The sequence below is a fragment of the Cibotium barometz genome, chromosome 18, assembly GCF_041138505.1.
Source record: "Cibotium barometz isolate CiBa-2024 chromosome 18, ASM4113850v1, whole genome shotgun sequence".
NCBI lineage: Eukaryota > Viridiplantae > Streptophyta > Polypodiopsida > Cyatheales > Cibotiaceae > Cibotium > Cibotium barometz.
In genome coordinates this window covers 38213865-38227432 of record NC_141063.1, presented here as the reverse complement: position 1 = coordinate 38227432, position 13568 = coordinate 38213865, and the positions used below count along the sequence as shown (strand labels likewise).

Genomic DNA, 13568 nt, shown 5'->3' with positions numbered 1-13568 from the left:
GGTAAACTGTCACAGGGAGCACAGATCTCAAACTTTAATTAACCATAACACAAAAATACGAGACCACTGACACCACACAAGGGGTCGAAGATGGGCCAACCTGCTCTCCCACCCCACCCTCCAGGTATTTTTTGCGAAAGGGGTATTTGTAGTACAAGTTTGTGGGCAATCAGCGAATCACCAGATTTCTAGTGCAACTTAGCAATAAATACAATGATCAACCAAAGTGTTGTTGAAGCGAGTTCACTGGGATCCTTTGCTGGCTATCCCTATCGAGCAAGGGAAACCTCATCACAAGCATATATGAGCCAATCTGACTCCCCTATAGAATACCCTAGTTCTCCTCAAGCTCTCACAGACTTGCCAAACAGGCAAGCTGTTCTCCAAAGCTCTAGGGTGAGGCCACTCCTCAAAAGTCTTCACAATCTTCAAAGGCTTCAACATAGCCTTCAAAGTCTTCGAAAGCGTACTCATTGGGCTACAAAGTGCTCTCCAATGGCTTTCAAAAAGTTTCAAGGGTCTCCAAAGAGCTGTCCAATGCACAAATACAACCTTCGACACAATGGACCAACTTTCCAAATCAGATCAGTAGCCTCCAAAACTGTAAGTAGCTGTCAATTATCTTAGCTTGTCTTCAATTGTCTTCAACTGGCTTTAAATGTTTCAGTTTGTTTTCACAGACCTTCAATTGTCCTCCATGGCCTTCAAAAGAGTTCCCATATGTCTTCAAAAACCTCTTCAATCAATGTGGGCAGTTTCCCACACTTGCCCAATGTATGGACCAGCAGCTCAATGCATTATGCAGGTCTTCCACAGCTTGGACAGCAATACATAAGCTCGGAGCATCCCCAAATGCTGTTCTACTGCGATGATGAGAGAGAAATGCCTTACAGCCATAGGTGGAGGGAGGAGTTGCAGTATAGCCACCATACGGAGGAGAGGGAGCCGTGCAGCTCTCAGGCAGCAGGGTAAACAGCTGCGCAGGTTGCAGGTAGCAGGGAAGCTGTTCATATAGTAGAGAAAGAGGTCCAAGAAGAGACGCCCGATACAAATCGACGGAGAGGGAGATAGCAGCCGTACAGCACACTTGGGTTGATGATGAAAATCAGCCCACAATAATGTTCTTTTGCAAGGAGAATCCAGTGCATAAATACTTTTTTGTTTCCCTTTTGGCCATTTCAAAAAAAATCCATTCAGATATTTTGACAACTATGGGTCACACACACACACACACATCTGTGCTGTTTGTAAGGTCCCTCCCAAGCCATGTATGTGTCTCTTTTAATATAGATTTCAAGAAGGAAAGAGAGTGCACTTAGAGAAGAGTGAGACAATAAGGCTAGAAACATTAGGAAAGTGATAGAGTAAAAATATTAGCTCCAAAAATCCTAAAAGAAATAAGAAGACAAGAATAGTTATATTAAGAGATAAGTATCTCCAAAATAGAAATTCGAATTTAGGTGATAAGAGATCATATTCATAGTGCTTTTACATATTTTTAGTCCATGCACACTAAAAATGTGGAAAAGCAACGCGTTTCTGAAGATGGTGCGTTTGCAGCTAAACAGACGTGTTTGCCTATTCTACTCGCCTTGGCTTGTAGACCAGATGCCTTTTGGTTCTTTTGAGAGGTTACATGACCATATTCTGAGTTTTTATCAGAGAGTTATGGCCGAAACAATTCGCTGGTTCTGTCAAGGTCTCTACACAGGGAAACTGTAAGAATACAACTAGTAGCCACAAGGTGATTCTAGACCTTGAGATGCATATATCCCTTCATTCTTATCTAATCTCTTGGTAAAGAAAGCTAGCTTGCTATGACCTTTATGAGGAAGAGACTACTACTCCATAGCTTTTCTTTTAAAGAAAGAATAGTATGCCGCAGCCTACAAGAGAAGGCTACTTTGCCATAGACCTTCGAAAGAGAGAAAAGTCAGAGTAGGAGTAAGAGGAATTAAAGCTTGGGGATGATCGGATGATTTCAATCGTAAGAGAAGGTATTAGAAGACTCTCTATTCTCATATATCAAGTTCTGAAACTCTTATTAACAAGCAAAGACAACGATAAACGAAAATTTTCTATAAGGTGTATATATATTTTGTTTTGGACTCCTAAATATGTAAAAGTACTCTAAATATGACCTCCTATCACCTAAATTCGAATTTCTATTTTTGGAGATACTTATCTCTTAATATAACTATTCTTGTCTTCTTATTTCTTTTAGGATTTTTGGAGCTAATATTTTTACTCTATCACTTTCCTAATGTTTCTAGCCTTATTGTCTCACTCTTTTCTAAGTGCACTCTCTTCCCTTCTTGAAATTTATATTAAAAGAGACACATACATGGCTTGGGAGGGACCTTACACTGTTTAAAAAAGTCTTCAACAAATTCCAATCATGAGAGCGGTGAACTAGATGCACAATACGGTGAAGCTCCTGATAATCCAAAAACACTTTTGAGTACTAGACCTTGGGACACTTGTATATATATGCCATAATCTAAATGGGAGACAATACTGGCATCCATGGTTTGTGCTTGAAACACACGTCTCGGTGGCCTGGATGCTCCAAAAACTACACTCACAAGAAACTTTGGATGGAGCAGAGCTGCATCGAATCAAAGTCACTGAGCTAAAAGAGAGTGGTTTATGAGCCATCCCCTAAGATAGTTGGTGTCGTCCAGAGTGGAGATTTTGGAGGTTCAGAAGCTGTTCTATTAGAGACACTTGAGCCAGAGGGATTGGGCACAATGTAAGTAGATTTATGAGAACAAGCATATTCAAGAGGTTATGGCACCCTGTATTCATGATGAAGAGTGGGCAACAAGAGGTTTTAAGTAGGCACGTTGACACATTGTGCTCGGAGGTGTGGCCCATACCATGACTGTACTACCCCCTTTTTCGCTCCTTTTGCTCATTGTCAGCTAAAACCTGGTAGATTTAGAGATGTAGAGGCAGAAAGGTGATATGTGGTATTCAAATAAATCACTTTTAGGACCCACACATGATCAGATACCTCAAATAAGATGCAGAAGTCTTGTGAGCTTAAGACTATTGCATTTAAAAATATACAGAGAGTCCTCTAACCACTAAGTCAAGAAGCCCACGATCTTTCAATAATCAAAAAATCACATTGTCAAAAAACACAGTACCTCTCACAAGTAATCCCATTTGATGATCTTTGAATGAATATCCAGAGTCTTTGTGCAGGAATTCTTAATAGATCAGTTTGTGATCTGAAACATTCAACATCACACATTAAAACCACCTTGCCAGAGGAAATGAATCTATCCTTGCATCCCAACTACGAATAAGAATCAATCAACATTCTATTAAAAAAATAAGGTGGCTAATAGTATTATGTAAATCAGCATATAATGTTAATAACGATACAAAGCACCTCTATGAAAGACCACTCCTACAAGATGCTTTTGCTTCCTATATTGTGTGCAAGATGCATGCACAAGAGAGAGAGAGAGTTATATTAAACGTCTTTAAAAGACCTAGTGGGTCTATGATACCAAAAGTGATACAATAGTGTCCATGTAATCTCATCATGGTACAAAACAAAACAAAGACGAGAGCTATGAGCTAGGAATGCCATATGATACAAAGAGGGACCGTCATCATCATACAACCTATGGAGCTAACCCTCCCGTAGGGGGAGGGGGCCATCAAGGATATCGAGCATAGGGTTAGCATGTAGAAGATCCGCCGGGTGTGAGAAGGTGGCTCTGTGCCTCTCCAAGATCTCCTCAAGCTGGGGCTGATGTCTGTGTTGCTGGCGAGGTCCAAGGAGTCTAGGGCATCAGGCTTGCTGTAGTGCCGTGGCCCGGTCTAGAGTCACACCAGAGTGGGGTTTGGCAGTGGGTCGATCACTCAAGAATGTGTGGCTCGATGAGGCCGTGGGTATGTCATCCATGGCTGGTGGGGTGTCCTCTCGTGGTCGGAAGAACTGAGTGATGGTCATCTAGGGCCAGGGTGGATGTCTCCCATGGGGTCTCAACTCCCTAATCAATGAGACTTTGTGGCGATGAAGCTCTAGTAGAGAGAGAGAGAGAGAGAGAGAGAGAAGATATATAAAGGTCTTCAAAGACCTAGAGGGTCTATGAGACCAGAAAGGTAGTGCAATATTGGACTAAGGATTATGAGAACCTTTGGGGGGAACACTTCACACATGGGCACAAAATCCTAGCCTCCTTTCTTGCAGAACCCTTCAATAGGACCCTATGTGAAGACTATCTCCACCTTTTTCCCACCCATACCATCATCCTCATCCATAAAGCACAAGACCCCACTAATCTCAACAACTAGAGGACCAATATGATAAGCCATACTATGGCCAAGATCTATGGGGCAGTTTTGGAGGCTGAGATTAGTCTTGTAGCAACGAGCAACAACGAGACATGGACAGAGAGCCACAGGCTTTAGGAGAAACTACTTTGCTTTGGATCACATATTTATTCTCCAAGCCACCATTGAGGAGGTGAAGGTGCGGAAGCAACATGTATATTGCTGTTTTGTGGATTTTCGAAAGGCCTTTGACTTATCCCTAGATCCCTGATGGTCGATGCCTAATAGGCGATAAGAGGCAGAGAGTCGTGTCTCGGGCTAGCAAGGTAGACATTGGCATTGCCCGTCGCGAGCAAGTGCAACTTGCGCCAATACACAAGGTTATGAACTTAGTGTGCCAAGACGAGAAACGGGCCTAGTTGGACGAGCTCCCACCAGTGGAATCCTGGTAAGTGGGAATGGATTGATGTAGCCAATCCCTTGAAGAGCTTGTCTTTCTTTAGTTACACTGAGGAATGCCAGACTTTCACTACTTGGACAGATTAGAGAATTCCTACCCTCAGGCCATACTATCCAAGTCTCTGCATCAATCCAAGCTCGCCGCCTTCCCCCTTACCATTTCAAAATCTACAACCCAACTCTTGTCGCACTTTCCCTACAACATGCCTCACATAGCCTCCAAGAGTCTAGATTTGCTTCATGGAGAATCACGACCAGCTTCTGCCCGCACCCTGGTGCCTTTCCTACAGTCCATCACCCATTTCCTCCAGTCCCGAGGCCACTTTTTCACCGCTTGGCAGGTGGGGACCACCATGATGTTGGAGTTGTTGCCGTGGTTGACGACCTTGCCTCGGTTACCCTAGGCACTCCTGTTGGCGCCACTACCGAGGCTCTCCATTTCTTCGCCAGTGCAAGTCTATCTTCACTTTACCTCTCCATTGGTGGGCAGGCGGGCCAATTTCCCTAGCCCAACCCCTTGTCCCACACCACCTCTACCAGCCATTTTTCAAAACTTCTCACTCAGATAAGGATGGCTAGGTTGAGAAGAATGCAGGGGCGGAGGATAAGCTTGAGCTCCTTGCAAGCAAACACACAGACAAGAGTAGACAAACACACAAGAGAGATGGATGGTTGAATTTTTTTCTATTCTCTTCTCTTCTCTACAATCATTAACATAAAGACATAAGAGTACATACTATAACGAAAAGTACTCTCCTACTATAACATACAAAGGTTGGTCCATTGTATGAACCCAACTATATGAGCTGGCGGCGCTAAAACTATGCCATACTCCAGTAATTTAAATGTGGTTGTCACACAACCTATCATACAAACCATGCCAGTGGCATAAGTGTGGAGCTGTCATTCTAGCGTGTCACCAATATCCACACTAGTTGAGCTCGATATCTGAACACTCCCCCTCGAGCTCAACTCCATACCCTGCACTCCAAGGAGGTTCCTACACCTGCGGAGCTTCTCTGTACCCATGATCCTTTGTGCTGACATACACCAAATCCGCGTCACTTGCTAGAACCTTCTCCCTCACAAAGTGATAATGCATCTCATTGTGCTTTGTCCTAGCATGATACACTCTGTTACTCGCCAACTGTATATTACTCATGTCGTCACAATATATGACAACATCCCTATACATGGACTCACTCATATCTGCCCCAGTAGCTTCTACAACCAAACTACCTCACATGCTGCCATAGAAGTGCCATGTACTCAGTCTCTGTACCCGGCAAAACAACCCTTGGTTGCTTCTTGCTGCTCCACTTAACAACAACACTCCCAAAAGAAAACGTGAAGCCGCTAGTAGATCTCCTGTCAGATACTACCAGCCCAATCTGCATTTGTATATGCATGCACCTGCACCTGTACTCCGGTCCCATAAAAAAGTCCATAGTGTACTATGGACTTCATGTAACTTGGTTGAACACAATGCTAATCAATACACTTAAATACACTAAGATTTGAAGGACACTTGCTCAAATACAAGAAGTAAAATTGCTGAATTTGACAAGAGACACACAATGAGCCGGAACGGCCGACCCCTCCCTTGAGTAAATTGTATTACTATTGGAGAAATTCAATACATAGCTTCACGGGCATCCATTGCCAAATCCTCCATGCCAATGCATATGAAATTCAGCATTTAGAAAACAATGGTGTGTCGATGTAGATCACCAAGGAGCTGCCTTGATGCCCGGCCCAACTTCAGTGCCCATATTCTCTACCATTGGCTCTATGTTCTACCAAGCAAAGTAGCAACATCTTCAAGAGCACATAGGACAAGAGAAATACTACATAGGGCGGCTAAACAAGGAGTCCTGCCCTTCTACTGAGTAAGTAATGACAACACATTGTCCAATTAGCTTACCAGTCTTCATAGAAGTTGTTGCAAGCGGAAGCCTTCGCGTTGGAAGCTTTAGAAGTGTTGATATCTTCGATTTGCCGCAATCCTTCGCGACAAAAGTCTTCAAGAGGATGAAGGGAAGCCTGGGAAAGCTTCCCCTATGGTTCAATTTGAGAAAGGAAGGCTGAAATTAGGGTTTTCAGCAAAAAGACCAGAAATTACAGCAAAAATGAGAGCTGTTTTGCTGAATTTCAGTCATTGGGAGTGAGTAGGAGAGTGATTAGCACTTGGAAACACTCTTGGAAGCTTGGAAAACACCCTAGCAAGTCGGGTATGGCTATGGAGAGCTTGGAAATGGAGAGAAATGGTGGAAAAAGAGTTTTCAGCCTCCAAAAATCCTCATGAAGAGAAAACACGAATTTCTCTTAATAAGTAAGTGAATTGGGATCCAATCAGGTGAAGGGACATGGGGAGATGCCCATTTATGAGTAAAAAGGGAGGATCAGGTCCTGGACATTGAGTCTTGTCCGCCTCAGGACGAACGCACTCACTTATAAATATTGGCTAAGTCCTAAGGGCTATTTGAGCCTAGATTGGGTAATACTTACCACCTGTTCACATGCCACACAACCATGTCAGCAGACAGTTTCACACGCACGGTTCACGGGCGGGCGGCCCCTTACCCGGAACTACACATTGGTCAAGCAAGCATGAAAACAGCACGCAATTTCAATTGCAAGCAAGCACATAAAGATGCTATGCAATGCAGCATTGGCATGAGCAATTTCCGTTCATGAAACCATATAAGACCAGGCGTTTCCAGGCAAGTATATGCGATACCAGACCCAGTGGAAAGCCAATCCTCCAGGCGTTTCCGGGCATGTACACAAAGGCACAAGTCCCAGCGGAAAGCCAAGTCCTCCAGGCGTTTCCGGGCATGTACACAAAGGCACAAGTCCCAGCGGAAAGCCAAGTCCTCCGGATATTCCGGACATGATAACATCAAGTCCCAGCGGAATATCATATCCAACTATACATCATGACACGTGTCAATCACATGCATAGGCACATTCCATAAGCCATGGACACCAATCCAATATGTACATAGTGTGAAAGCAAGAGTGAACCATTCGGATGGCCAAATGGTGACATTCTCCCCCGCTTCTAAACAGTTGTCCGCAACTGAAATGCATCCAAATATGCCTGTAGTAACTGCGGGCAATCTCCAAAGAACTCTTCATCTACCCATTTAGCATCAATGGGAAGATAGTTCTTAAACTTCACAAGGTAACACCTCACAACTTTGCCTGTAGCAAGCTTGCGTTCCTTGTGATACACAATCTGCTCTGGCTGCAAGATCTCCTCAAGCTCATCCACTTCTGGTGGATCCTCAATGACCATTTCACTGGGCTCCGGCCCTACATACTTGCGAAGAAGACTCACATGAAAAGCATTGTGTATGTGCCAATGACTAGGTAATGCCAATCTGAAAGCCACTTCATTGATCTTCTCGATTACTCGAAAAGGTCCATAGTACCTGGTTGCAAGCTTAGGATATGCACCCTCTTTGCCAGGCCTCTTTGCAAGTCTTGCTTTCTCAAATTTCAGCAATACCCAATCATTCTCTTTAACATCCAATTGCCTTCTATGCTTGTCGGCAGCCTTTTTATGCTTGACTTGTGACCTTGCAATGGCTGTCCGCACCTGAGCAAAAGCAATATCCAAGTCTCTTACATACTCATCAGCTGGAAATACCTCATTCTTTGTGCGAAGGATGGGTGGCAAAACCACCTTACCATAAACAATCTCAAACGGGGCCTTTCCCGTAGATGCATACACCGTGTTGTTGTATGCAAATTCCACAAGCGGTAAGTACTTCTCCCAAGAAGACTTCTGATCCGACACATAACATTTCAAGAGATCCAACACGGCTGAATTTGCAGCCTCACTTTGCCCATCCGTTTGAGGGTGATAAGCTGATGAGAAGTCCAATTTGGTGCCCATATTATCAAATAAGGCCCGCCAAAAGAGACTTGTAGTCCTGGGATCTCTATCCCCCACAATGGACTTCGGCATTCCATGATGTTTGAACACTTGTGCAAGATATATTTTAACCATATGCTCAGCTTTGATGGTCTTTTTGACCGGCAAGAAATGAGCTTGCTTGCTAAACCTGTCCACAATTGTCCAAATTGCATCATTACCCTGTTGGGTACGTGGCAAGTCCATAATGAAATCCATTGTAATACTTTCCCATGGCTGCGTGGGAATAGGCAATGGCTGAAGCAAACCTGGTGCCTTTTGCCTATCAAATTTGACCTTTTGACAGGTGATACATGCACGTACATGTGCCTCTATGTCCTTCCACATACCTGGCCAAAAGAAATACCGCTCAATCATGTGCGTAGTAGGCATTATGCCTCTATGACCAGCATATGGAGGAGCATGGCACTCATCCAAAACCTTTTGCCTCATGTCAGACACCACACATAGGCAATTATCTTTCATGAGATAACCCTCTTTGATCACATATGAGGCATGTGCATGACCAGCCATCAAATCAGCCCAAATAGTGGCAAAATCAGCATCCATATGATACAAATCACGCATGGTAGACAAGTCCCCATGAGAGGCAACCGAGATAGCTGCTACATACGGCTTTCGTGACAATGCATCGGCCACTACATTCTTCTTTCCCGGGGTGTGCAAGATCTGAAAATGAAACATAGAGAGGAAATTGGCCATCCTCATATGCTTCTCTGACAATTTAGTTTGAGTAAGAAAATATCTCAAACTCTGGTGATCTCTCTTCACAGTGAAATCAGCCCCAAGAAGGTAATGTTTCCATATAGTAAGTGCATGAATTACAGCCAAGAGCTCTCTCTCATAAATGCCAAGAGATAGCTCTGCATCATGCAATCTACGACTCTCATAAGCCACGGCATGTCCCTCTTGATTAAGGACAGCCCCTATGCAATTTCCAGATGCATCACATTCCACACAAAAAGGCTTTTGCAAATCCGGAACGATCAACACTGGACCATGAGTAGTTGCATCTTTCAATTTGAGGAATGCATCTCTCTCTACATTAGTCCATTTGAACACGGCCTTTTTCTTTGTCAAATCATGCAAAGGAGAAGCAATCCATGCAAAGTGCCGAATGAACTTGCGGTAGTAAGAGCATAATCCAAGAAAACTACGGATCTCAGGCACCGAACTCAATTCGGGCCAATTCCGAATTGCATCAATCTTTGCAGGATCCATCCGCACTCCACCTTTGGACACAATATACCCAAGATAATGTATCTCTGACAAGAAGAACTCACTCTTCTTTGCATTTATGAAGAGTTTATGCTTATGGAGCTCTTCAAAAACAATAGCCAAATGAGCTTTATGCTCTTCTTCGGTCTTCGAGAAGACTAGTATGTCATCAAAGAAGACACCTGTAAATTTCCTGTACCCACGGAATATGCGATCTATCATTCTATTGAATGTAGTCGGGGCATTTGTAAGACCAAAAGGCATAACAAGATACTCATAAAGCCCAAATGCTGTCCTGAAAGCAGTTTTGTGTACATCCTAAGGCACTACACGCACTTGATGATATCCACTCTTGAGATCAATTCGGCTAAAGCATGCCGATCCATCCAACTTGTCAAGGATGTCGTCTATGCGTGGAATCGGAAACCGATTCTTGATGGTAAGCTTATTCAAAGCTCTATAATCCACACACATACGAAAGGATCCATCCTTCTTTTGAACCAAGAAGACGGGTGAACAATATGGGGAAGAGCTTGGCTAAACCAAACCCTTCTCAAGAAGCTCATTTACTTACTTCATGATCTCCTCTTTTTGGGATGCACTTACACGATAGGCTGGCCTATTAGGTGGTGAGCTACCCGGCACAAGATCAATGCGATGATCTTCCGGTCGTACAGGTGGTAACTCATTTGGTAACTCATCAGCAAAACAATCATTGTGCTCTTGCAAAAATTTCAGCCTATCATTACAAAGAGTGTTTACATGTACATTAGTTTTCTCAATAGGATCTCGTACAAAAATCAAGTACGCAAAAATACTCTTTTTCATTACTTTCTTAATTTGTACATGAGATACAAGGGGAATGGTATCACCCTCTTCACCAGCATCAATTACATGTTCTCGGCCTTTATGTATGAAGGTGATCCTGTTAGTCTTGTAAGCCTTGCACGGATCAATACGTGTATGCCAAGGTTTTCCAAGCAATACATCACAGCCATTCAAAGGCGCCACAAGAAAATCCTCATGATCCACATAGCCTTGAATGTGTATGCGCAACTTGCCAAAAATAGGCATGACCTGCACTTCTCTACCAACAAAGGCAGCCCCTACTTCAATTTGAGGACCCATGTCCTCCACTTCAATACCCAAAGCAGCTGCCATCTGAGTGGATATGAAATTTTCAGATGCACAATCATCAAACATGAACAAAGCGGGCTGATCTTTGAGCTGTCCCCAAGCTTTACATACAACCCTATCTTTGCTATCATGTGAAGTGTTGCCCTGCACATCCGGAACCATATGCACATTAGGCTTCGGTACATTAGCATTTTCAGCTTTGTTCTTCTTATTTGGGCATGCTTTTGCCATGTGCTCAGTGCTGCCACAAGTAAAGCATTTGCCTTCACGCATATATTGCTCCTTCTTCTCAGTACTAAGACCAAAGTTTGCCGGCTTATAAGGGCGCTTTTTAGCAAACTTATTTTCAGCTTTTGGACCTAATTTGGCTTGGTTTTGGTCCCTTTTAGGTGGCTGTCCATCATTTTGCAGGTTTTGGACAGCCCTCTCTTTGCCTTGAAATGAGGGTTTAGCCTTATTGGATTGACTCAATTTGAGTTCCAATTGCTCGGTGGCGATGGCGGCTGCGATTAATTGGTGTAAGGTATGACCAGGATACATTTGTAATCCCGCTTTGTACACGGGTTGCAATCCCGATTGAAACCTTCTCTTCCTTTCCGCCTCAGTGACATGCATAAATGGAGACACCTCCAAAAGCACTTTCCAAAACTTTTGTACATATGCATTTACCGATTCCCCCTCATTTTGCTTTACCCAATCCCACTTCATTGTTATCTCATTCAATGCATTGGGAGGCAAGAATTGAGCATAAAACCTTTCCTTGAACTCTTCCCACGATCTAACGGGATTCGGTGAGAGCTTCTCCGTGAGCCACCAATGGGCAGCAGTGCCTTTCATGAACATGCTTACATGCCGGATCATGGATTTCTGAGTGAAATCCTCATCACTGAAAGCAATATCAAACTGGGCAATAAAAGCAAGTGCCTTTGATGCATCGTATTCCCCATGATAACAGATTTGTCTCCGGCTTTGAAGTCACGAGACTTTGATGCATGTGTGTGCATCTCAACATGTTTTCCCCCATGTTTATCCATTGGGACAGTCCCTGTAATTGGCATCATTTTTGGACCAAAAGGTGATGCATAAGGTATAGATACATGTGCCCTGTAAGCATGAGGCATAGCTGGCCCCTCAACATGCATTGATACATTTTCAGCCATAGCTTCTCCCTCACGAGCACACTCGAAGGCATGAGTGGCATGAGAGATACGCGGAATACCTGCACCAACAGAAAATTGCGGCCCATGTTGCATGTGTTGTGCATGTACATTTTCAGCCGGCAATGGCATTTGACATACATTTTGACCACTGCCATAAACATTGTATCCTTCACGGGCTACATGAGATATTCCTGCATGGCGTGAAGTCACTGATTGTTCCTCTCCCATAGCATGGAGATTCATCCTCTTAGACATAACTTCTTGTTCGGGCACTTGTGGGGATTCCAAGACATGTAGGGTGGTTGCCTTTTCTGCATAGGCACCCTCGGTACGAGCCAAGTATGCACGTGCTGCATCCCTTGGTTGCATGTGCAACTCTTGAGCAATCATTGCCATTGCATGATCCATATAAGATTCAGCTTTCTTGGTCTTCAAACGGTCATGTACCAATGGATCCTCGCGGCGATAGAGATTCAATTCTTCTTGTTGTGCTTGGAGAAGAGCCTGCATACGAGTAAGTTCAGCCCTCAAGACTATCGACTCTTCTTCTTGCATCTTCTCTTTGCCACGAGACGGCTGTCCCACATATTCATGTTCCCTATTGTGCACCACATGAGTTTGCTCATCCTGTAAAGCATTGGAGGCATGCATTTCATTGTCCCTGCCTCTTGTATTAGCATCTCCAACATTCATTGTATGGCTGTCCATAACGTTCTAAGTGTAGAGATAGCTAGTGTTCACGGTGATCGTCTCTCACGATAGAAGTAAAAGAGAACCGTATGCTCTGATACCAATGTAACTTGGTTGAACACAATGCTAATCAATACACTTAAATACACTAAGATTTGAAGGACACTTGCTCAAATACAAGAAGTAAAATTGCTGAATTTGACAAGAGACACACAATGAGCCGGAACGGCCGACCCCTCCCTTGAGTAAATTGTATTACTATTGGAGAAATTCAATACATAGCTTCACGGGCATCCATTGCCAAATCCTCCATGCCAATGCATATGAAATTCAGCATTTAGAAAACAATGGTGTGTCGATGTAGATCACCAAGGAGCTGCCTTGATGCCCGGCCCAACTTCAGTGCCCATATTCTCTACCATTGGCTCTATGTTCTACCAAGCAAAGTAGCAACATCTTCAAGAGCACATAGGACAAGAGAAATACTACACAGGGCGGCTAAACAAGGAGTCCTGCCCTTCTACTGAGTAAGTAATGACAACACATTGTCCAATTAGCTTACCAGTCTTCATAGAAGTTGTTGCAAGCGGAAGCCTTCGCGTTGGAAGCTTTAGAAGTGTTGATATCTTCGATTTGCCGCAATCCTTCGCGACAAAAGTCTTCAAGAG

The 13568-nt window shown here is 43.7% G+C and overlaps 1 protein-coding gene across 6 annotated transcripts in view; it reads right to left on the bottom strand.

Moving 5' to 3' along the window:
- Positions 1 to 13568, bottom strand: part of D2HGDH (FAD-linked oxidases family protein) — a 40527-nt gene that overhangs the window by 14232 nt on the left and 12727 nt on the right. For 4 of the 6 annotated variants that reach the window (XM_086812546.1, XM_086812549.1, XM_086812547.1 and 1 more), the window contains one exon: positions 3153 to 3236. The exons of the other annotated variants lie outside the window; for them this stretch is intronic. In XM_086812546.1, coding sequence (XP_086668672.1) covers positions 3153 to 3171 — 19 coding nt within the window. In that variant the 5' untranslated portion in view covers positions 3172 to 3236. The remainder of the gene's footprint in view (positions 1 to 3152; positions 3237 to 13568) is intronic. 6 annotated transcript variants of the gene reach the window in all.